The 26,086-nt window shown below is 41.8% G+C and overlaps 2 protein-coding genes across 4 annotated transcripts in view; one reads left to right on the top strand and one right to left on the bottom strand.

Moving 5' to 3' along the window:
• The window catches only part of atg7 (ATG7 autophagy related 7 homolog (S. cerevisiae)), a 53,961-nt gene extending 33,608 nt beyond the window's left edge, over positions 1 to 20,353 (top strand). For both annotated transcript variants that reach the window (XM_034533609.1, XM_034533610.1), the window contains exon 19: positions 19,098 to 20,353. In XM_034533609.1, coding sequence (XP_034389500.1) covers positions 19,098 to 19,130 — 33 coding nt within the window. In that variant the 3' untranslated portion in view covers positions 19,131 to 20,353. The remainder of the gene's footprint in view (positions 1 to 19,097) is intronic.
• A 149-nt stretch (positions 20,354 to 20,502) lies between these two features.
• The window catches only part of vgll4b (vestigial-like family member 4b), a 38,771-nt gene continuing 33,187 nt past the window's right edge, over positions 20,503 to 26,086 (bottom strand). For both annotated transcript variants that reach the window (XM_034533612.1, XM_034533611.1), the window contains 2 exons: positions 25,751 to 25,868; positions 20,503 to 24,966 (listed from right to left, as the gene is read on the bottom strand). In XM_034533612.1, the coding sequence (XP_034389503.1) occupies positions 24,710 to 24,966; positions 25,751 to 25,868 (375 nt within the window). In that variant the 3' untranslated portion in view covers positions 20,503 to 24,709. The remainder of the gene's footprint in view (positions 24,967 to 25,750; positions 25,869 to 26,086) is intronic.

The following is a 26,086-nucleotide window of genomic DNA, read 5'->3' as shown; positions in this document are numbered from 1 at the left end:
TCCCCGAACTCCTCCCATGCCCGAGTTTTAGTCTCCGCGACCATCGCAGCTGCAGCCCTTCTGGCCCGCCGGTACCCGTCAGCTGCTTCAGGAGACCCCTGGGCCAGCCAGGCCCGAAAGGCCTCCTTCTTCAGTTTGACGGCTTCCCTCACCCCCGGTGTCCACCACCGGGTTCTTGGGTTGCCACCACGACAGGCACCGATGACCTTCCGGCTACAGCCCCGAGCAGCCGCGTCCACAATAGAGGCTTTGAACAAGGTCCACTCGGATTCCATGTCCCCAGCCTCCCTCGGGATTTGTGAGAAGTTCTTCCGGAGGTGGGAGTTGAAGACCTCCCGGACAGGATCCTCTGCCAGACGTTCCCAGTTCACCCTCACTACACGTTTGGGCTTGCCAGGTCTCTCTAGCCGAGTCCCCCGCCATCTGATCCAACTCACCACCAGGTGGTGATCAGTTGACAGCTCTGCTCCTCTCTTCACCCGAGTGTCCAAGACATACGGCCGCAGATCAGATGATACGATTACAAAGTCGATCATTGATCTCCGGCCTAAGGTGTTCTGGTACCAGGTACACTTATGAGCCACCTTATCTTCGAACATGGTGTTCGTTATGGACAAACTGTGGCTAGCACAGAAGTCCAACAACAAAACACTATTTGGGTTCAGATCGGGCAAGCCGTTCCTCCCAATCACGCCCCGCCAGGTTTCTCTGTCATTGCCCATGTGAGCGTTGAAGTCTCCCAGGAGAACTATGGAGTCGGCAGGCGGCGCCCTTTCCAGGACCCCTCCCACCGACTCCAAGATGGCCGGATACTCCGAAATGCTGTTCGGTGCATAAGCACAAACAACAGTCAGAGCCTTACTCCCCGCAACCCGTAGGCGCAGGGAGGCGACCCTCTTGTTCCCCGGGGAAAACTCCAACACAGCGGCGCTCAGCCGGGGGCTCGTGAGTATCCCCACTCCCGCCCGGCGCCTCTCACCCTGGGCAACTCCAGAAAAGGACAAAGTCCAACCCTTCTCCAGGAGCTTGGTTCCAGAGCCCATGCTGTGTGTGGAGGTGAGCCCAACTATATCTAGCTGGTACCGCTCCACCTTCTGCACCAGCTCCGGCTCTTTCCCCGCTAGTGAGGTGACGTTCCACGTCCCTAGAGCTAGTCTATGCCGCCAGCGATCGGCCCGCCCAGGTCTCCCGCCTGGCCCGCCGCCCGGTCTACATAGCACCCGACCCCGATAATTCTCCCTGCGGGTGGTGGGTCCACAGGGTGACTGCTGCTCCATGGTGTTTTTTCGCTATATATCTATAGCTCAGGGCTATAATCTGCCCTGAGCTATATATATATATATATGTATATGTATATGTATATATATATATATATATATATATATATATATATATATATATATATATATATATATATATATATATATATATATATATATAAAAGAGAATAAATGCAATTATAGACAATTTAAATACAATCTTTATATGACAAATTCTCATGTACGGGGAATTCACATTTAGGCAGACAAGCACAATGGTCGCTTCCTGAAAATGATGATGAGAATGTGTCGTATAAAGAATGACCATTGATCGAGGGTCATTCTTTATATGACAAATTCTCATCATCATTTTTAGTAAGCGGCTCGTGTGCATGCGTGTGCCTCAATGTGAATTCCCCATACAGAGAACGTGTGACCCTCTCGGCACAAAGGGCCTTTCTGCAGAGTTCTTGTTCCACTCCCTTCCACCTACTCCAAACTGAGCACTGCCAGTAAGTCACAAGATAAAGACGTTTGCGTTGAACTTCGAGAAGAATGTGTCACTTGTCAAACTTCTTTCCTTCTTTGGTTTGATCCTGTCACACGAGTAATTCTCATTTAAATGAAAGGAAAAGCTACTCCTGCAAAATGATTCACATTAAATTGTTATTGTAAAAATTGTGCAATCGGTATCAAATTCAGCATTATATTATTTAATATAATGACCAGAATTGTACCACAGTTTTATGACCAGAACCCCTGATGTAATTTACACATGTTGTTGTCCCTCTGGATTCCGTGCAGAACTGTTGGGGCACAGGGTGTCTATTGGGGATTTTAGTGGTTGAGGGTGTAACCTGTCTTTGTTCAACATCATCTCAATGTTGCATTTTGAAATGAAATCATTGTAAAATTACCTCAATCCCTACATAATAACAGAAGATCCTCCTGGGCGTTTCCAGGACTCCTTGGGGTCTGGGCCCCCCAATTTGTTTTGTAGATGATATTCCAGATATCCAGGGCAATTTTCATGAGATCAGTGTCTTGCTCATGAACTTTTCAATATGTGACAGCTACAGTTGGGAGTATTGTGTACATGGGGAGTTAGTTCCAGGGCAATCTCTCTGCCAATTATACGCTCAATAATTTAGTTTTATAAGACTTTGCCCTGAGTTCAACAAAACTCCACTTCCAAGCAACATTTCTAAAATAATATGTCTTGATAAAAATCCTGGGTCGCTCCGTTTTTGTTTTTTTTCCTGATTCCAGTACACAGCGTACGGTACATTATAGACACCTTTGTTACTCTGGATCTGTGTGTTTGGCTGTTAGATGGCAATCTGTGCGCCATCAGATGCCACTAATCATCACCTTGAGTCATGCTAATGGGCCAAAGGAGCAGAGGTTACGCAACCACCCACGCTCTGGTCTACGTAAAACAGTGTGCTGATGATAAAGTTGATGTAGTTATGTTGGCTCATCACCAAGAGAATGTGGAAAACACACACACACACACACACACACACACACACACACACACACACACACACACACACACACAAACACACAGAGTAACCCAGACTCTCACCAGTCCTTCCCTCCTTTCTCCTTCTCTCTCTCTTTCTCACCCCCACATAAACACACACTTGAACGTCAGAGGGCCCCATGGTTGTCAGAGCTTTATCCAAACACGGCTACGGTTGCTACATGCTGCAATTATTACCAGATGGACTCTGGGAAACATATTAAGTCTGCTTTTTCATTAGCACATTGCGCACCCTCCTTTTGAGGGAGAGTGAGAGACCTTTTAAAATGCTCCATTCGATACAAATTTCAATTTCATGCACAATTTACCCACTACATTATCCCTGATTGGTTGTATATTTCAATTTCCATTTTCTTCCATGTATATCAAGTTTTTAATTGTTGCTATGTTTTCAAAACATCCCGTTTTAATGTCCATTTATATCAAAGTCACACCTTTTTCTTTTTTGCAGTATTTCTTAAACTCAAGAGTGTTCAACAGTTATATTCAATTAAATGTGATGACAGAATGGGGTCCATCCCTCCCACGATGTCATAACTGCAACTTTACCTTCGTCACTAAAACTAGCAGCAAATGCATGTATTAGAGATTAGAGTTAATCAGTTGTGGATATTTCATTTATTGATTAGGCTATTTTCTTCAAAATGCCTAAAGTTCACTAGCTCCAGTTTAATTGAATTTCATGCTTTTCTCTGTTACACCAATTCAATGAATTGCATTCAGTTACGTTATGATGTGTTCAAGCTCCATTCAGTAAAAATTAATACTGGGCGAAGGTACGTTGTAACATTATAATGATGTATTCAAATGTAATCTTGTGTTTAGTTGAGGAAAATGAAGCTGACCATTACGAATTAATGATAAATTACCATAAAAACAGTATGCAAATGATCAAAAGGGGTGTATGTTTAAGTACATGGGATTTTTTCTTTAGTTTAGTTTTTTTACCTTTTGTATCTAATGGGTATGGAGAATCATCCAATTTTACAACATTTCTGGTATCGTGAATCCCTATTACTGACACACACACACACACACACACACACACACACACACACACACTTATGCCAGTGTCATCATGTATCACCGGTACTAAGCACGCATGTATTTATGTCCCATGTATGCCAGCTATGCCTGCTTGACATCGACTGCGCTGCTAATTATAAATATATGCTCTACTTTTAGGGATGTATGTTCACTATGTAAAGACGCATCACACCTCCTCTGCTTCCTCTCTGTACATAGTTTCTCTCTGGATTGCTATCTCTCTCACACATGCACACACATGTTCAGTACTAAACATAGTTGGTCTAAATCTCCCCAGTTCTTCTGCTAAATTCAGAAGCTTCATGTCATTCTGTGGCTTGACCTTTAACCTTGCTTGCTAACCTCTCCTGAGTGTTTAAAGAGTTTTCTCCCTCATGGATGTGAGTATGTTTGGTAGTGACGATTCCTGGGTAGTTACTGTATATGATATGAGTAATTATGTACCTGTTAACTGTACCTGTGTTCAACTAACCTCTCATGGTGTCCTCCCAGGTTACAAATGAGTCTACATTTTGTGTGAAATATGTGGGACTTCCTAGGTTGGCATGTATCGGATTCTGTATTTATTGCGGAGTGCATATTGATAGTCATGGTATATAATGTCATTTTTCATGAACAGTAACTTTCTAGAGCACATTTCTTCTGTGCAGTCCAGTGTCCACCCAACCTACATGTACACACACTGCCTGACCTGGTGGACTGATAGCAGAATTAGACAAACAAATACAAGCAGAATGCTGAAAAGTGTTCCATTCCTAGTATTACTTACTTGCATATGTTATTTTTGGTGAAATCAGATCTTGGAATCACAGTACAGGGATATTTTATTTCTAGCTGTCTTTCAATTAAGATTGAGAAAATGCCTATTTTATTACATTTGTTCACCATCTTCAAGGAATCCTATGAAGTCTATATTGCTTCTGGATATTGGTGGGGAATAACAGTCTGTTAAATAACAGACATTCTGTGTCAGGGCACATATGCATTCAGGACTTTGGTCAGGTGGGTCAGCTACGTCATCATTCCTTTAATGCCCATCGCCTTCTTTCTGTTTCCATAGCTGAAGTAATATGAGTGTAGCATAGCTGCTCAGTGTTCCCCTTATTAGAGGGTGCTATCTCAAGCAAAATACCAGTCAAATATAAATACCCAGGATACATGGGGACCATATTAAAAGATAACTAATAGTAAATATACAGTGAATGTTCTTTGTAATTGTGTCACTTTAAGAAGCCCTAAACTATATACTGTTATATTTAACATCTTTCCCTATTGTATGGAATGTAGATTATATCGAGGGTGGTGTGAAATATAGCAGGTGATAAGATCTGAACCTTGTTGGTCCGCACATTACGCCACTACAGAGGGATCCTACTCTGGTGGGCTAAATATTAATAATACACTTGTGCACAGGGCTGGGGCCGGTGAGGAGGTGGGCTGTAGGTGGGGGGGCGAAGGGGACTCATGGCACCCAGAACAGCTGTCTCATTTCTTGAACCCAAAGGGGCCCATTCAGAATTACCAATCATTAGTCTTAGGAGAGTTATTTTCACAAGTCATAAATAGGACCCATGAAGCCAACTTTTCCTTCACTATGTGGGAAAACTTACAGCGGCCCTGCTCCTATACAGGGTCGCTCCTCCCCGGCGCCAGTCAGTCCAGAGTGATGCCTTCTTCTGGCCTGGCAGCTGGCTGTGTGCATGGACGGACAGGCAGACAGACAGACAGACAGACAAGTCTAGTCGTCCCTGTTTAGCTTCTACTCTTCCTCTTCGATAGCTTGTAACTACTATTTCTGTATCGGCCTTGCACGTTTAGAGTGGACGTTCTCTCACTCACTCGCTCACTCGCCCACTCATTCACTCACACATCAAAAGACATGTTTTTCTACTGTTCTTTCAAAAGAGCACATTTTTTATTATCCACATTTTACCGTATGTCTCTCTAACACTATTAAATAATAATATATTTTAATAAATACAGTTTTTGACCCGTTTTTAGTTCAGTCATGTTTACCTTGATAAAATAAAAACAATAACAAAATAACTCCTTTGAAAGACTCACTAATATTCCAGACTTTCTAAATAAATAAAATAAAATAAACGTATCTGTTAGCGAGAAAAGTGTTTTTTATTTTATCTTTATTTTTTTTCAAAGTATATTTGTTGTCACCATTTCTTGTTCCTAGCTTGGCATTGCAACACAGGAAACGACACAATAATTCACACTTTTTGAAAAGGGAAGAATAAGACTTTCTGGGTGTTCAGCCAAAACAAAAATGCTTGTTGTTGAGGGAATGGTGTTTACAGGAATGAAATGTGATCCAATCTGATATTCTTTTTGTTTTAAGGCTAATCAGATTCCAAAACACCAGACAACAGTTGTACAACTATTGTAAAGCTGACAATCATTTTATTCTCTATCTCAACAATCTCCAGGTAATTGGTCGAAATGCAGTGTTCATGTTTCAAAGTAGTTCTTATATGTGCAAGTGCACTTGCACATATAAGAAAAATGTCCATTTCCCATAGGATGGAATGTAATCCTGTAGGATATAATTTAATTTGATCTTAAACTAATTGAAAAGTATATTTTATGAATAGTTAGAAAATCAGTTTTCCAGAAGAAAAAAAAGATATTAAGACAGTTTAAAGAGACCAATGCGGAATTTGAAGGACGTTTACCTGCCGGACTTTATTGTGGAGCTCAAATGTGGCACCTGCATCCAGCACATGCAGTAAGTGATGGCTGAGGACCCCACTCAGCAGCCTAAATATGAAGCCTGAATAAAAAGTAATGGTACCTCACTCTTAACTCGTTGTGACTCTCTAAGACAATCTATCACAGCTATTGCCTCTTAAAATCCTGTTGCTTTTAATAATGAATAAATAAGCAAGCGTGTAAACATGCAAACTTAAACTTAGTATTTACATGATTCCTGTCTTGAGTGCGGGGCTGTTTATTCCTCTGATCCCGGTTCTTTGATACAGAAACATTCTCTAGCTGCATCAAAGACTTTTTTGTGTGTGTGTCTGTGTGTGTGTCTGCCTGCACGTGTTTCTCTGCACGTGCTGGTCTGAATCTTGTAGAGTCTGATTCTGGCCTTCCTGGCTGGTCGCAGGTAATCTGCCCTGGAGCTCTGGCCTGAAAAAGACACACACACACACATTTATGTACATCTGGCCACAATGCCAGTTCTTATCTTTTCCCCCTGATGCTGTTCTGTCCAGCACATGGAAGAAGGTGATAGCATCAAGCCTCTGGTTCAGATAATTACTCACACAGACCCACAAACAGAAATAATATGTGTGTGTGTCTCTGCACCCCCATTTTTCTGACTAACTACAATCTTGTTAATGAAAAACATTTGTGACTGGCATCATTTCTTCTGGCCTAATTAGTATTTGTAATGTCTCATTTAAATCAAGCTAAAAATAAAAACGCACACTATTATTATTGACTATTCCCGAAGATCTGTATGTAGCTACTTGAACTTTATGGCTCCCAGTGATTGAAGTCCAAAAGCTGACGACTGTATGATATTATCAATCACCTGTCGAACAAAGGATTCCATTGTCAAATATGATCTGTCACAGTTTTAACATACAAGTGTGTTTTGTTTTGTAAAGAAATAAGTTGTTGTCAGTGATTGGTTCACAGAGTGAAGAAGTCTTTTTTTTAATGAAAGACTGATTGTGTGTGTGTGTGTGTGTGTGTGTGTGTGTGTGTGTGTGTGTGTGTGTGTGTGTGTGTGTGTCTTCATGATGATTGTTAGTTAACTTGAATTAGATTTCTAAGTTGTCCTGTTTAGAACAGAGGTCTTCTAAGACAACATAAAAAACAGCAGGCATTTTTTTTAAATGTCATAATGTTTATTCCCTTGAAGATTGTTTGTTGCGTGTGTGTTTTGCATCTGCCCATGGGGCCCTACTGGTGTTTGACTGCTCCTCTGACCACACATGAGTTGACTCACAGTTAATTAAACCTAGGGCAGGTCTGAACTGGCAACACGCACGCACACACACACACACACACACACACACACACACACACACGCACAGCCTCTGAAGTTGATCTGTTATTGCCATTTGGTTAGTTGCACGCTCAAAACAGTTCATTAAGTAGAGTTTATACTGGGTAATGCCTCTCCAGAGGGAACTGAACTAAATTAAAGCTTCAAGCTGTTAAGAATTAATACAGCAAGTATGATACAAATTATCATCATAAACAAGAAAAGATGATTAAAAAAAACCTGTTATACCGTCCTCCGTGTTATTACGCATTTTGTTAAGTGTGACAAACTTTATTTTGTTTTACGAAACACTTTTATGACTCGTATGACGTTGAGTGACTGAAAATGTGTTGATGACCTTCTCTAGTTTACAGGAAATGTGTCAGAGGGGAAATGGGGGCGGGGCTGAGATACAGTGGGAGAGAGGAAGAGGGGAAGGGAAGAGGGAGGCAGGGCACTGACAGATTAAGTGAGAGAATAAACAGAAAAGCAGAACAAGAGAGAATCCAAACTTTTAAGACAGAAAAGGAGTCAGGGGATTTACAAGTTGTTTAACAAAGACAGTTTAAGAGCGATACCTGAAATATTTCTCATGAAAAACGGAAAATAAGAGAACCTAGCTAGAAGGGACAGCAATCCTGAGTGAGCAAAGAAAAGTCTTAACATTTAAGAACAAGGTAAGGAAACTGAGGGAGAGCTGTCCTGAAAAAGAGGGCGAGCAGTCAGTCCGGGTCTCAGGAGAAACAACAGGACCCAGCTGTTGCTCTGCAGGCCACCACACCCAGCCGAGAGAGACTCCATTTGTTGTTGTAGCTGGCCTTTATGACTCTGGGAGAAAAAGAGGGAGAAAGGGGAGTTAATGGTGGTGGTAGCAGAGTCTTAGAATAAAGTTCCTTAAAAGTATAGGACGAGCGTCCTTTATTAGGAAATGGGAAGAACGGTTGCATCACAGCATCACTTCCTGGTTTGGTGTGTCTCTGTTATGAGGTTTGGTTCCAAGGTTTGCTATCTGGGTCGAGTGCCGGTGCTTTGTTTGATTACTCCAAGACTCTGGAGTTTATGGATACGCAGCCAGGGGACGTGACCTCAGCTGGGACCTACAAACTAACTCTGTTCCCACCAGTGCTCCTCTAAACCGTCTCTTTCCTATTTCGTCAAACACCCATGTTATCCTTCACTTTCCCGGTGATGCTTCTTCTCTACGCATATGTTCAACGTTCTGCCCCTCTCAGGCTTCATTCTCTGATGAGTCACATTTGATGCATTTGTGGTCTCACTTTATTTGACAACACACAATAAACACCTAGTGAAAGGTAATTAGTTTACACAATTAAAAGCCATATGTTTGTAGCATGTTCTTAAAGATTCAATGGACTTGAGGCTGGGAGCCAGAGACATTGTAAGGAAGTCAAAAAGTGTTGAAGGACTGATAAGGTATTGTTGTTAACAAAAAAAGAAGTATAATAACTAATGACAGCCTTATCCTGTCAAGTTTGAATGACATTTTAGGTATAGTGTGTAGCATTTAGGGGGAGACCAACAGCAATGTAATATAATAATATAATAGCATTAAGTATGCTTTCTTTTGTGTATAATAACCTAAAAATAACAATTGTTGTATTTTGTTACCTCAGAATGAGCCGTTTATATCTACATATAGAGTCCTCTTCACGCCATGTTTCTACAGTAGCCCAGAATGGACAAACCCAAACACTGGTTTAAGATGGTTTGCATTTTTTGCTTGTTTCAGTTGATTGCAATCTACAACTCTAGATGCTGCCAGATCCTACACACTCAACCTTTAACTTAGTACTATATCTTCTGTTGGTTTAACCCGCCTTAAGGGGATTTGGAAACTTCCCCTGACTCCTTCGCCACATCAGATTAGAGGAGATGAGTTGGTAATTTTCAAAAAACTGATCATTTATTTTTCATCTTCTTGGGTGTAGGTCTAGTGTATTGGTCAGTTTTGTATCAAACCCAGAGGACAGGACATGTGCTGCTGAGACCGCAAGTTAGTTAGTTGGTGACCCTCCTCTTCCTGTTTCCACCCATCTCCTCTTCCTTTTCCTGTCTCCAGTCTCAATGAATACAATGTGTACACACACACACACACATATATAATATAATATAATATATATATATATATATATATATATATTCACATCCGCACAAACACATGGCCATATCCAACCTGGGGCCTGTTCACTGTGTTCCCCCCTGAGAGCCTGAGGCCTGGAACAAAGAGGACACAAGAGAGAACGCAGAGGATCGCTCCAGGAAATGGAGAAGAAAATAAAAAAAACAACCTTAATCTGTGTGATCTCAGTCCATATACAGTATACTGTAGTACTAGGACCTTTTAGCTTCGAACATATAGCTAGTGTGATGTGACAGGCGGCTGTGTTACGCACTGATTTGAGTTATTCGGCCCTTGAGTTGTCCAACTCGGATTACAATTTTTTTTGGCAGGAATTGGAACATAAAGAGCAATTTTAGGCTCAGCCTCACTTGTATAGTAGTTTGACTGCAGAGAAAAGGCCACACATTACAATTGTTGAACCAATCATGTAGTGGTTATGTTTTGGGCCATATGACTGATTGGACCAAGAAGGAAAAGAGTATTTCCCTAAATTTCCATTTGCTGCTTGACAATATAGGCGCCTCCAGATTGACCGTCAAGAATTTAAAATCTGTGCAATCTCTGTTGGTGGAAATAGTTTTCATTTGTGGGATGTTTAGGTTTAAACAATCTGACGTGCTATAATCCTGTTTAGGTGACAACCTTAAAGTACAGCTTGGAATATGAATCACACAGTCCCAACAGCTTGTATCCACTGAGGCATCTGGAACTACTTTATCAAATGAGTGTTTTTACTGCCAAGTAATATTAGCCTAAGCTCTGCTTATTGTGTGGAATTGTATACCTGGCCTGGAGACACAACTTTATTAAACAGGGCATTAGAAGCTTTAGAGTCCTTTAGTAGTATGTGTTTACTGTTGGATGACTGTGGATAGCCTAAAGTGGTAATGACTAGAAAATAAAGCCCTGAACAAGCAACACACAGAGAACATGACGTCATGGCCCTTCTCCCGATGGGAATATTTGACAGATTAGTCATATTATGGATGAGAAAGTTTGATGAAATAAACCAAAAGTTGCGCTAGCCATTAAAAACACTAAGGAGTACAAGTGATGTCTTTAGTGGGATTTCCACAAAGGAAAAAAGTGCTTTTCTGTTGTGAAAGCCCATCACGCCTGGGCGTCCATCTGCTTCTGGAAAGAATTGCATTAAATCAAATGAAGTTACATCAGTTTGGTCCACTTCTCTAATGAATAGTTTTTATGTTAGGACTACATAACATGACATAAAACATCATAAGCAACACTTCTTCTTATTTTTGATTTGATCCTATTTTTATTTTACTTTACCCTTTTACCCTTTTACTTTACTGCAGTAAACTATACATGTCTCACATACGATGAGCATCTGCTATTTTAATCTGCCTATTCTACCGCATGATTTATTTGGGATTAAAGGCATGTGTTCATTGTTATGAGTTATGAGCAAGACACATTTACAACTTCATTTTCAAAAAGTTCAATTTACATCAACCCCGCCCAACCTCAGGCAGACTGGATGTGGCTAAGTGTGCCACCCACAAACTCAAGAGCCTTCCCAGTACAAGACTGAATATGGCAAGCGGTCCCCATTGTACTTATGCAGCTCAAATATGACCCGGAGTATCCTGCTGTCACAGTGCAGAGGTAATAATAATAATAATAATGATCCATTTAATTTATATAGTGCTTTTCAAGATACTCAAAGACACTTTACATTATACACCGTAGACACAGCTACGGGGAGCAATGCAGGAGCAATGCAGGGTTAAGTGTCTTGCTCAAGGACACATCGACTAGGGCGGGGATTGAACTGCCAACCTCTTGATTGAAAGACGGGCATGCTAACCACTGACCCATAGTCGCCCCACATGACATGCTTTTATAGGTGGTTTTAAAACTCTAAATATATGAACGCTCTGTGCTTATTGTTGCAAGACAAAGACAGACGAGTGACAAATGAAAGGGAGAGAGCGGAGATGCTTTAGTCTGCTATCCTCTCACCGGCTCTCCTGCTGTGTGCCAGACGGTTTTATCTCTCACCTCCACGATGAGGCACTCGGAAGTCTGAGACACAGAGACTCTGGCCTCTGTTATTTTTCCTGACTTTGTAAGCGATTTGACCTTTTACCTCTTCACTCTGCCTGAAACCGCCACGCTGCACATTCCCGCCACACTGTGCAGGAATGACTGAGGGGAATTCAGGAATGTAGTTGGGAATGCAGCGTGCTACAGCAGCAGTTGGAGTTACGTTGGGCCGCATGAGGTCATCTTCTCCGCTCGGAGTGGGTGTGCATGTGCGCGTGCACTCACCAGCATCTGTCTACATTTGCGCGTGTGTGTCTGTGTTATCATACAAGTGTGTTACTGGAAGACATAATAGGGTTTAACACTCTTAATCCCACTTGATCTTTTTACGGGAACATGACACACTGTCTTGCCAGACCAAGATGAAGTTGGATATTTATTTAACCAATTACATTTCTTGCAATGTTTTCCTATAATTTGTGCAAGAACCATAATAGATGAGCAATGAAAGGCTACTGAATAATTACGGGCTATAAATTATACTTGTATTTAAAACCCACAAAAACAAAATGACTGGTCTGTCATGACCGAGCACGTTATTCTCTATTTTCTTAAGATGGCTAAATGTCTTACCATGTAAAACATATTGTACCGGCCTGAGATAAGTGTCAGTTTTAATGTATGAATGGCAGCATTAAAGCCTTCACACACATGGGTGCCTATCGGATACAAATTCACAGTATATCCTCTTCTTTAGTTCCTAGTATGCACTTCAGATGATGACTAGAAGAATCAACATACTAATAATATCCAGAGGTCCATCTCACACACGGGCACATGGAGGATGCTAAGACATCATATAACTGAGTAAACCTGCTGGGCCTGGAGGCCCGACACCAGCTAATGTTTGCACACTTGCTGAGATAGAAATGGGCCGTGAGCGCTACTGTTTTGTAACGCCACGTACAAGAAACTCTTTGACGAGCCTCATGTGTTACGACAGAGAACATGCAGTACTTCAATCCCGGTGACAGGCGCTGCTCCAGCTGCACAGGCTGTTGTGGGATGGGTTGTATCTCCGGCAGCTGCCTTTTTAATAACCTGACAGTTATTCTTGGTAATAAGCAGAACACCGTGCATGCGTCAAACCAGATTGACAGACTTCAGCCACGCTTGCAGGCTGTACTTCAGCTCAGCTCTGCTTTGAGCTCTCTTTCTTCTCTTTTCCTGATAAAGGCTGAGGTGCCAGCTAAACCAGATAAAGGTCGTTCCCTCAGTCGTCACTCAGGTGATTGCAGAACTCATCACGTCGTCTGTACGTCAAAGTGAAACAGCAGGTTTCACAGCTGAATACGGATCCATACCGCAAAGTGAATCCTCAGAGGGGCGACACCCAAACTACATCATTTATTTACGTCAACCGTGTGTGTGTGTGTGTGTGTGTGTGTGTGTGTGTGTGTGTGTGTGTGTGTGTGTGTTATTGCATTATTTGGTCATTTTGGTAATTTCCAGTTCAGTGTGTTTCCTCTGTAGTGTGAGTCTCCATGATTAGAGGATCGTGGTTAGGCAGGGGAAAAGAACGAGGAAAAACAAAAGAGGAGGCGTGAGAAGGAAATGATAGATGTAGAAAGAAACCAACTGTTTTATCTTGACTTGTATGGCCGGAGATGAGATCTGAAGTGCAAAAGCATTTTGCAACCACCAAACTGCAGAAACCATTTCTAAACTAGTGTCTCCATCTCAGCTATTGACTTCAGAGCAAGTTCATCTCTCTTTGATTGGAGCTGTGTTGTAGCTCCCGCCCCCTTCTGGGTGTGAAACCTGGGGGGCTTTATGAGTGGGTGGGGGGATGAAAGGGGAAGTACCCCCCCTCATTAACATGAATCATCAAATGCTTCCGCCTGGCTAACAGACGTAAGATCATTTGTTAGAGGAAACAGCTGACACACCGCGCTGGTGTTCAGACATGCTGATAGGTTCATCAGGCAACCACCGTAGATTAGAAAGAACAAGTTCAAACACTGTCGGCTTCTTTGAAGATGAAAAAGCTGTGTGTAACACCACAATGGTGGGTTTTTTAAGATCCTTCGTTTTTTTTTTTTTTTTTCAATTATGATTTGCATGCATGATTCTTTGAGTATTGAACACATTTATTAATTGTGAATATGAACAACTATCTGACAAAACTTAAATGTGTGATATTAAGAATGAATAGTTTCTGGACTCAAACACAGTGACATGGTCAGACATGCAGCTCATAATGTACCGCTTTGTGACGCACCATTTTTATGTAGAAGTAATGTGGCTCAATACACAGCAGGAGAGATTGTTTTCTTTATTTAATCATTTATTATTTTATTATTAGTTGATGTAAGCGGTTTGTTACAGTTCTGTTTTACCTTTTGCAGTGCTGGTCAAAAGACAATGTGCAACCTGCATAGAGACCAACGCTACCTCCCTACAGCAGATTCTCTATTTTCATTTATGCCAACTGAATGGATAAATGAACTGTCCAGCAACAGACTTTACATACAGCATAAAACAAATGTGAATTTAACGTCTTGTCAACTAAAAAGCTGGTCATTCTGTGCTTGTCACTGTCTGACTTTAAAAAAAGGCGATGTTGACGAGAAAATGTATCGGGACATTCACTGTAAAAAGAGATGCCACATCTCTCCAGTGAGCAGTGTGGTGACAGATCCTGGTCACAGACCATATGGTCTCGTAAGCCTTGTAAAAACTCTCATTAACTAAAAATCACAAGAAAAAAAAAAAGATAGTTTGACTGGATTTCTCCCTTTTTTTTCTTCCTCAACCAGCAGCACACACCACCACTGTTGCATCCAGCCGCCATGAGCTGCGTCCCTCTGTGTGGTCCACTAATTGCACATCAGATGGAGCCAGTCTCCGTGATGAAAGCTTGACTTTGCGCTTTGTGCTTTGGTGTCCGATGTAATATGTAAAGCAGATGTGTGTTTTAATATCAAAGCCCATCCGTGGTCGTGTAGCGCTGCCTCGTTGAATGGCTTTAGAGGCTGGATTCCCGCTGGGGCCACCCGCACTTAGGAAGTATTCCTGTAAGTAGCTCAACAGCCCCGAGCCATCTGCCTGAAAAAAGGTATTGTCCTTGAAACCACCTGAAAAGTTGCTTCTCGGTAAACTGTGATGCCAGAGTGCAAACATGGTGTAGTTCTTGCGCTACTTTTGGAGAAGCTTTGACCCAGTCCTGCAGAATGATGAATACTGCTGAAGACACTCGTGTTGTATTTGTAATCGGCGACAGCAGAGAGTTGGCTCACTTCACGGCCTTCAGCTTCCAGCTCAAACCTCCTCTATCTGATCAGATCCCAGCCTTGTTTTAACAACTGGCCTGGATTATAGTTGTCATATCAGCCGGAGCCCAACTGATTACAAACACATTCACACAATGATTACATGCAGCTTACTGTAGGACTTTAATGAGACATCCAGCAATCCTCTTTTTAACCTGCAGTGGCTCAAGGTCCTGGAGCGATACGGCTGCTTCAAAGTTAAAGATGTTTGTTGTTGATTGTGTGGCTGCCAATCCCTTTGAGGTGTGTGTGTGTGTGTGTGTGTGTGTGTGTTTGTGTGTGTGTGTGTGTGTGTGTGTGTGTGTGTCAGCCAGTTATATCACTCAAATTGCAATTGCTAATTTCTTTCATTGTTTCTGAATTTCTCCATTATTGTTTAGTTATTGCAGTATTGGAAAAAACACAAATCTTCAAGATGACAGTCCTCTATACTGGTATGACATAAAAAACAATGCTGTGTAAAGAAATCATAGTTTAGTAGTAGGTTGATATAAATGTCATGTAACATTTCATTGTTATGTCACCAAAACATCATAAAAAGTAATTGCATACAATGTCATAAAAGGAAACCTATGTAATCAGTCATAGTATAGTATGCCATAACAAATTGTCACGCAAAAAGTCATAGTATAGAGTGAATAGAATACAAAAATGTTGTATAAAAAGTGTATCATCTCGCCTTACCAGAATTGCAAAAAGAAATCCCAAGTACTCAGCCGTGCTTGAAAGAGTGTAGTAAAGTAATTGGCTTCAGTTTGCTATTCACGTTACATAAGGTCCCCCCCCTCCCCCCACTCTCTTTCATTGTGCACAAAAGACTCCTCCAAACACACACAGACACAGACACACACGGCATCAGTGCGGTGTGGCAGCCGTCCAGAGGAGCTCCAGTGTCGCTCGGTTTCAAAGAGCTCTTTTGATGCTCGCTCCGCAGCAGCAGTGGAGCAGAAATGCCGAAACGTCCAGCTTTGATATGAATTTGTCCCTCATTCTCCACACTGCGCTCAACTCTGCATCCGCACTCTGGGAAAAGGCCTGCTGAAGTTCCAATGGCACGACGATGGCGCTGCGTTTTTAGCCTCGCACACACGGGAGGTCGTTCAGGTCGCCGCGCTGCAGAACCGGTTGGGCAACTTTCTGAGTTGAGAGTTGCCTCGCAGGGGGAAAGTACCGGCACAATGACCGTCGGTACCGTGACTTGTGTTTTGCGTGCCCGTTAACTCCTTGAAGAACCCAGATGGACATGCATGTCAGCTTCTGGCTACGACCCACAGTGAAGCCAAAATAAAAACAATTCCAAATAACAAAAGGAAGGATGGGATGTTGACAGCAACGTAGCTCTTAAACCACACGCCATCTTTTAGATCTTATTTTAAAAACACGTAATACAGCTTTTAGAAGGTGTATTTTCTACCTTTTGGAGAGCACCACGCTCGGTGTTTCACCTGCTTCAGTCGTCATGGGCTAATCCTGGCTCTCCCTCCTGGAGTGAAGGTATAAACCAGTGGGGCTGACCTGCTCATTCCGCTTTGGGAATGAAGGTACATCAGCGTATTACCCCAAACTATTCCAGTGACCACACGTTGAACATGATAGTGTCAGCTTTAAAGGAAATTGACTGCATTTAACTATTTCAAAAACCTCCATTTGCAGCTTTCTTGTGCATATTTTCACACAGAAAGATTTCACATGGGATGTACTGTAGTAAGATAACCGATTTTTAGCAGTGCAGCTGCTGGTTCAGAGGACTGGCACCTCTTTTTACTCCAATTCAAGGCCTGGGTTCAGCCCTGACACGTCAGCGATGAGTCGTCGTTGCAGCGTTCTCTGTGAAAGATGCGTTGCCTTTAATGCGTCATCCCAGAGCACGTTCTCTTTTCACAGCGTATAATAGGTCCATCTCTGCTGTTGTGTGGCTGGCATTCAGTGAGGTTTTGGACTGTTTATATTGAATTGACGTGTCAGGCTGATTGTTTCACATGAACATGCCAAATCTGGATCCGCAGTGTAAATAACTGAGAGCTCTTGATGTGTGTTGTTGATGATGTATTTCATTTTAATGTGCCGTGGGGCCTCTGCACACAGCATGCACTGTGACGGTCGGTGTGTGTCGGCCCCCCTTCCCGGTTCTCTCGCCTCTCTTCACAAACGGGGTTCGCAAAGTCAGCCTGAAAACGGTCTCCAGGAACAAAAAGTCATTCGGTACTAATTATGAGAATTATGAGAATGGAAACCTGTGTAAATATATGTGTGAGGTCATTACTTTGGTTTCGAGCTGAAACAGACAGTTTTGCGGACCTGACCAACTTACTCACTGAATCAATAAGCAGAGTATCTGAAATGAATCAGAGACTAATTTTCTAATTGTTTCTGTCAATTTTTCAGCAATAATACCAACTAGGTTCCCGATTATGACAGTTTGCCTGTTGGCTATTTGAATAACTCTTGGTTCTGGACTGTTGACATTAATCACTTTGTGCTCTGGAAAATTGGGATGAGCATTTTTTTCTTTTACTACTTCCCAACATTTTACTGACCAAACAATCGCTCAATTAATCGAGCAAATAATCAGCATAATAATTGATGATGAAAATAATCGTCTGTAGCAGTTACTTTGGTGGTTTGCTTAGATGTTTTTGTAATGATTTTAGATTAGAAATTAACCCCTTTTTTCAAGGTTTCTTTAAGATATGGGATCTCTTAAAGCTCGGCTCTGTATCTGTGGACACAGTATTCCTGCTGCTAAAGAAAGCGAAGGGGCAGCACATTCAGCATGCATGTGTCAAACTGTGTGTGTGTGTGTGTGTGTGTGTGTGTGTGTCTGTGTGTGTGTGTGTCTGTGTGGCTCTGTGGCTGTGTTAGAGGTATGTGAATTACGTCTCACAGTGAGAGAATGTGAGGAATCTGCAGCCATGAGAAGGCCGCTGTTGTTTACTGACACAGTGGTGAAAAGGAGGTTCTTGTGTGTCTGTGTGTGTGTGTGCGTCACACATTCTGCTGTCACTTCCTAGTAAGCAACTTCTTAGCAGTGATTGTGAGTAATTATTGTCAAAGCTGTTATACAATTGGATGAACACATTCATCATGCCTCTTAGGTGTGTATCAAATGAGTGCAGTTACACTGAGGTTCACACACTTTAACCTAAAGTGTGCATCAGATTGGAGTACAGTACAGTGGACCGGGGGTTTTACTTTAGTTCTGGTTACTCACTGTATTTGTACACGCATCAGTCCAGGATAATGGTCAATGACTTTGTGTCCTGTACATACTCCACACAGACATGAGGACACTGCATGTATCAGACCTGGACACATTAAGCATGACTTGAAGTTCATTCTTGACCTTACACGGGACATAACGCAATTCTAATTTCTGCCGCCAGTTTTAAGCTATTCCTCTGATGGACAATCAACTAACAGATCTGCTGCAATGAAAGGCAGTGAAGAAGAGTGCATGCTGGAAAACCATTTTTTGTTTTAAAATATTTAAGAAATTGGCTTAGCAGATATTTTATGGAGGAAGGAAATACTCTCAAGGACACATTCACTTTTGTTTGTTTACATTCACACAGGGCACTTTTAAGGTCCACCTGCTAACATCAACAACAGCAACTCACTGAGAAAGCTGTAAGCCCCAGAAACCAAATAGTAACAGGACCTTGAGTTGAGACTATTTAGTCTTTGTCTGGTAGACAAAATAATGACCTCTGTGTTTACTGTTTCTTTCTCTGTTGTGTCTTTTTCTCATTAGATTTGGGATATGAGCGATGACGAGAGCATCTGAAGGACTGGAGGAACGAACCTGCAGCCTCTGAAGGACTGGAGGAACGAACCTGCAGCCTCCGAAGGACGGAACTCTCCAATAATCCTTCAGTTTCTGCACATTTGTATCAGATGAGTGCAGGCCTTCGACAGTAGACGCACACAGGCAACTCAAGTAATCAAAACCAACCACATCACAAACACATCTTCGGAATAGAGCAGTGATAAGGTCAAATAACATCTGATTTATTTTGCTGCTAAACAATTCAATTTCAGTGAAAATGCAGTTTTTCAAAGTTACATTAGACACGAGATCAGAGATTGAACAAAGTTAATTTTCCACATTGTGCGTCTGAAACCGTTGTATCTAATGGATAATGTACCTGTTCCCATTACCTCGTGTGTGTGTGTAATCGGTCACATTCACTCATTGTTCGTTCGCAGTCAGTTCAATTCCATAAGGCAAAACATAACATAACACTGACTTTTTGTCTGGAAAGGCCTCACTGAATGTTCACAGGTTCCATCCCTCCCACAGTCCCTCCATCAACACATGTAATGGGTTTGCTTGAGTCCTTTGGCACGACATTGACGAACTACATCTGCTCGCTCATTCAGCTTACTGCAGATGAATTATGAAATTCACAAACACGGTCGACAACTCGACAAATCCATCCATCTATCTCCCTTTCTGTTTAAGGTGATGCATTCAGCCCTGTTAATACTAAAACCATCTTTGTTGATGTGAAAGTATGAAAGCTGCACACAGACGTTACTGTGCAAGTGTGGCTTCTGATATGGAAAATGATTTAGTGTTGCTGTAACCGACAGCTGCACGCTTTCATCTAAAAGAGCCTGTGGACAAAGTGGCGGTCTGTACAGGTTGTTGTGTTGAAGCATGCACTTGTTTCTCATGTTGCTGTTCTTACTCTGTGCTTTTCGTCTCGACTGCTAACATGTACAACATTTTACGTGTGATGAAATGTATATTTCAACAGCTGCTTGGATGTTTATGGAAGACTAAAAGAAAGAAAAAAAAGCCATCTAAGATTAATTAAAGGATTTGAGATTGAAATTAAAAGATAGAATTTAGGGAGAAATATATCCTTTCAAAAATAAACCCCTGAATCCAGACTTTAACTCCAGAGTTTAATTAGAGTATCAGCTGTTTTGGTCACACTTTTGCTCTTCTGTAAGTATTTAACCAAAGAATGGAATAAAATGATGCTTTATTAATTCTGTTTACATCCGTGATCTTTATATTGCTGTTAATTTAGTGGTTCATGTGGAATTCAGAATCCAGCCCATCCTTTCATACACTCGATGTCGTCTCCCCCCCCCCAAATCAGTCTTCACCGTTACACACCACACAGTGAGAGGCCCACACAGTCAGACAGTGGTTTAAAAGCACTTTATTGTTCATCAAGGCTACTTTACGTACAAAAAAGGTGGCCTGCCAAAACCTTTTTATTAGGAGGAGACACAGAGCCACAAATTGACTGTTTTGATACAACTTTTTTTTAACAGTTCAGAGTATTACTACCACTAAGTACATGCTACTTCCACTTCAAAAAGGACCTGGAAAATGAGACAGAGTAAAGACCAACTCCTCTTTGATTTATCTGCGCAAGTTTTATGTTATTAACTTGATTACAGATAGGAAAATCTACATCAGATACAGGGGTGAAGACACGAAGCTCATTTACTGCTGAAATCTCAGCCTCACTGACTGATAACGGAGATGAAGCAGATAAACTTCGGCACAAACATTTTTACAAAAAAAAATGCTGCCAGGTTTTTACCCGTTCAGCTGTTTGAGTGCTGTTTTCAAATGATGGTTTTACTAATAATTCAGTTCCCACCTAGAGACCAAGAACAGTCATCAAAAGACCTTCAAAACCAAGAATTCCGATACAAGCTGTGGTGGAAAGTTGACCTGCCTGCTAGCCCATGACTAATGTTGATTGTTATTCTATTTTTAATAGTTAAATGTAAATGACTGGCAGGACTCACTGGGCAAGTGGCACAATGATTCTGTTCCAGTAATGCAAAACGTGCTACTTGCTCAAGAGGTCTCTGAAAGGACAACCTCAGAGATCGAAGACGAGTTACATGATTGCAGAACACTGGGGACCAATGGAAGTAGCGATTGTCACCAACACACCAGTGGCTTATTGTGGTTTCATACGTGTACTGTGTTCCTGCACTTGAACCTTTACTCTGACAAAGACAAACTCTAAAAACAAAAAAGATCAACTTTTTTCACCAAAAAAAAAGAAAAGAAAATGCAATGATTACAATATAAGGACAGGGGAAAACAACAATTAAATAGCTACATATCATTAACAAATTAATTGTTCCTCAAAAAATACCTACGATTTTTTTCTCTGTACATTCGTTACGCACAGCGTAATGATGGTCTTATAGTTACTTATTATAAAAAATTTTTTAAGTGATTTCCCTACAGGGTGTAGGGAGTGTTTGCCGAAGCAGAAAGAGAGCCGCCTACCTACAGGGTGGTAGTGAAATGATAATGAGAAAGAATACTAATAGAATAACAAAATCCTCTGGACACTGAGCCCTTTTCCCTCGTGTTTTCTAGCATGTTGCTTATTACATCACACTTAATCAACTCAACTGAATCTGAGAGGGTGGGGGCACTGCCAATAGTCTCCCAACTTAGGTCGAGCTTCCAGAAGCTCAGCTCCTGAAGCTCAGCTCCCCCCTCACCTGCCAGCCGAAAGTCACTATTCAAACCACTCTGAACCTTTTTACGGGAACGCATTTAAACCGAGAGTACTTATTCGTCCTGTGAATTAATTCACTGGCAGTTGATTGAAAACATTTGTGTATCGGAAAAGTCTAGAACTTTCACAGTCAGTTCTGGTTCTGTCACATCTGTTCAGTTGAGGATGGAATGTGTGGGACATTCTAGAACATTGACACTGCATTCCATTTAAAGAACTCCGGTTTAGGTCATTTTCATCAGGTATGATGAGTACATCCATCACAAACAAAATATGAACCTTTACACCATTCAAACTCACCTCAGACATTAAATGATTTTGTACTTTTGATACAGAATGACACAGCCCCAGTTCTCTGAATGCTATGATCCCAATGTCCTCAAAAATGTAAAGTATGTATAGCATAGAAGTTTTTTTTCCTTAATCATATGGTATGAATGTATGGCCAATTTGCTTGAAGCAAAGAAAAGCAAAAGAACTATGGAGATACTGAGCGTGTGTGAGGCCTGTACAAAGTTCCCTAGAGGAGGAATGTATGCCACCAGTAAGATCAATTGTCTCAGACTGTAGCAGTCAAGCTTAACTGCAGCAACAATACAATGTTGTTCAGAAAAGAAAATATGTGGACAGAAAGTCAGGACACAACAAGTCGACTGATGAAGGTTGAGAGAGCTGTGACATCACACCATAAATTCAGATGACCCTTAATTATCAGCACGTGTTTTGTTCGCCATCATCTCTGAAACATCAACAAGTACGAGCGAGAGCCGCCATGTTTCTCAAAAGCATCATGGCATACGTCTTGGACTGCAGCAAGCATGGAGGTCACAGCTGGTACCAACATGGTTATTTTAGCTTAGACTCATAAGAACAAAGACCACTTGGGATGCTTTTAAGGAGAACAAGGGCCTGTCGAATAATATTTGCCAGGTTGACGTCTCAGCTCGGTCATGCTGAAGGTCGTAGCATCCTGTACCACCGATGGATCAACATCTTAAGAAAACCTTTATGGGCTGCGTGTCCCGGAGCCGACGGGATGCTCAAGCTGCGGGAGCGAGCTCATCGGTTCCGTCACAAACGCAGCTCTCATTGTTTTAAACAGAGCCTGTCCGGAGGCTGTCCCACTATAGATGTTTGTTACCATACTGATATTAATGGAAAACAAAAATACAAAGTTGTAATAATAACAATAATAATAATATGGAGTACAACTGACCCAGCAGTGAGTGTATAGTGTCTATGTCTGTTACTGACAACGAAAAAAGTAACAACTAACGTCCAAATGGAAAAGGCTTATAGTAGTTAAGATTGAAATGCTGCTTAAAAAGCATTAATAGATACCAGCTATTAAAAAGGAAAAAGAAGAAAAAAAACACACACAAAAAAACATGCATCTGTAAAAGCATTAGTTTACCTTCCACCTTTTAGAAATCTACTAAACCACAGTGTGTAGGAGAGGGAGGGGTAGCAGGGTGTAAGCCAAATATAATTACAACACCCGTGTTCAAAGAGACATAAGAAGTCTTTCCCCCCCCCCAACCCCAAAGTGACATGCAGCATCATCTCTCTTCTCATCACTGTTAGCAGTTAATCCTGTGAAAGACATCAAAGCGCATTGTTCAGCAACACACTGCAGGTCGTGCAGCTGCGTTTTCATCGGATCTCTTCTCATAATGGCTCTGATGTCTATTGACGCCACAGTTGGCTGATTTGATCACCTGACTGTGCTCGTCAAATTAAATGCAACATTTTGGCACTATTTAAGTAGTTTAGACCCAACAGTGTGCAGGCCAATGGTGGCAGAGCACACAGACGATTTTCGCCAACTCTGTTTGTGGTTCACAGCTGCACAACATGCAGTGATGTGATCAAATCCACTGTGTACTGGAATAAATGGCATCCAAATCAGGATGTTCTATGTTTCCAAAATGCCTGGTAATGTGGCTTGTACTTTTCTGACAGGGCCAGTGTGGAATTTACAGAGCAGTTAATGGGATCAATTAGAAGTTCCAACACAAGCTGGATTATACCAGACTGTGTTAAAATCAGCTGTATCAACTCCAGTGTGTGCAGTGCCAGATTACAATATTGACATGCCACCTTTTAACCTCTACGACAGCAGTGCAAATCACACCACGCCGATCACCTAGGTATACACATACAGTAACACAACCACCAGAACATATACATGAGAGAGAAGGAAGGAAGGTGAGAGAATGAAAGGAGATGAAAAATTGCAAGATGTTATTTTTCGTTGTTTTTGTTTTCCAGGTGGCCGTTGATAAACATCTGTGTCTGAGGTTTCTTTGGTGGCACAGTCAGGTGGTTTGTGATTATAAGTGTTATCTTTTCTTTCAAATATTGGGCATCTCATAACGCAAAAGCAGTACACAAAACTACCGTTAAAGAAACAAACAAAAAAGAAAAATAATAATTAAAATAGCACCTTTCCCCTCTCTCTTTATGTACACATAACTATAGACACGTTGCTCAGCTCCAAGCTTTGCATGCAGGGGTGATGAATTATTGGAAGGAGCAGCTTGATGCTCCAGTCGTGTCTCAAAAGTCGAACCCTCATCGCTCATGACTGATTATTGTCTGCCATTACCATACCAGAGGACAGACGGGGGGAAACGACCATGTTGTTCATTGATCCTCAATGAGTGCAGGGAGAGAGAGAGAGAGAGAGAGAGAACAGGCTTGAGGGTTTTACATGTTTTTAGCAGACCAGCATGCAGGCATTCCCTCTGGGATGCTGGTGATAGACCAAAGTGACAAGGGCGTGGGTGTGAGAGCCGGGATGATTGGGAGGGCTATGGAAAGAGGGGCAATTCCCCCTTCAACCCTTCTTCCTTCAGGAGACCACAGAAGGGGAGTGGTTGTGATTGACCATGTGACTGTTAGGGGAGGAGTTTGGGCTGCTGCCCGACGACGAGGGACTCCCCTTGTTTTTAATCTGCAGCCAGGTCTCGCCCAGGGCCTTGGCGAAGTGGTCGTCCACCGAGCCAGTGATGGACACGGAGTTGGTCGCGGTGGGCTCGGGCTCCTTGTAGTTCTTCCCAAGACTGCGGCGGAAATGCTCCTCAATCACTGGGTCACAGGCCGTGTTGGCTAGAACAGGGAGGATAGGAGAAGGCAACAGAGAGAGTTTTTATGTGCCATAATAAAAAACTGATACATCTCTAAAACACACTTATATAAAGTTCAGCGGGAAGGTTATTGCCTAGCATCAGTTCAAACATTGGTAATGTGCATTTTTAGGTCAATGGAAAAATACTAACTCTGACATCTACTTCACTTTCTTGTTGCAGTTTTTGAATATTAAATCACCGTTTTAAATTTCACTGTTAACCTCAATGAGATCATAAGGACTTCACTGGGATCATAAAAAATGGCCACAGTTAACTTATCAACCCACAGAAAACATGACCGAATAAAACCAACATGTGTTTGGCTGGAGCCTCGAGGGACTTTTACAGAACAGAGATAACAGACAAGGTAGTAAAGAAAGCACATTGAGGCTTCTGATACTCACTGACAGAAAACTTGGATGATTTGTTTTAGCAACACCAGTTATATAAGTCAGTCTCAATGTGGAGAGCACGAGCGGTTGTGTTTTCTCTGGAGGGTGATTTGCACTCAAAGAGGTTTCCCACAAACTGCACTGTATGGGAAACTCATTTTTCCAAAATGATATTCACTTTTAGAGGTTGTGCCCAGTGAAGGTTATTTGGTATCAATTAATTAAGAGATATGTATATCCATCACTGCTCCTGCTACCATAACCATAAGAAGTGAAAAAAGCAAATATACTATAATATAAAAACTACGACGGCATGCGTCTGTCTGTGTGTATATATGCGTTTTTCAGATGCACTTGCAGGTGTGCACTCACTGTTGATTCTCCTGTAGTTGTTAGCGAGGCTTGCACAGCCATTGTGGGAGACTGGACAGTGAGACAGGTTGCAGTTGCGGTTGTTGGCCGGGGCGCAAGTGATCACTGAAGGACGATTCTGAAACACAAATTCAGTATTTAGGAATCACCAAAACAACATAAACAATTGTGTCAAGTGGGTGTAAGAAGAATGACTAAAAAAGAGCATATCACTTAAAAAAGTGGGAGATATTTATGTATATAAAGAAAGAATAAAGGGGGGTTTGAAGCTTTAGGGAGAGAGAGAGTAATTTATTGACCACCAGGGTTTAAGAACAGTTTTGATTGGCTAATGAA

Source organism: Cyclopterus lumpus, chromosome 5 (genome assembly GCF_009769545.1).
Source record: "Cyclopterus lumpus isolate fCycLum1 chromosome 5, fCycLum1.pri, whole genome shotgun sequence".
Lineage (NCBI taxonomy): Eukaryota > Metazoa > Chordata > Actinopteri > Perciformes > Cyclopteridae > Cyclopterus > Cyclopterus lumpus.
Note: the sequence above shows the minus strand (reverse complement) of the source record. Positions and strands in the feature narration are given on the sequence as shown.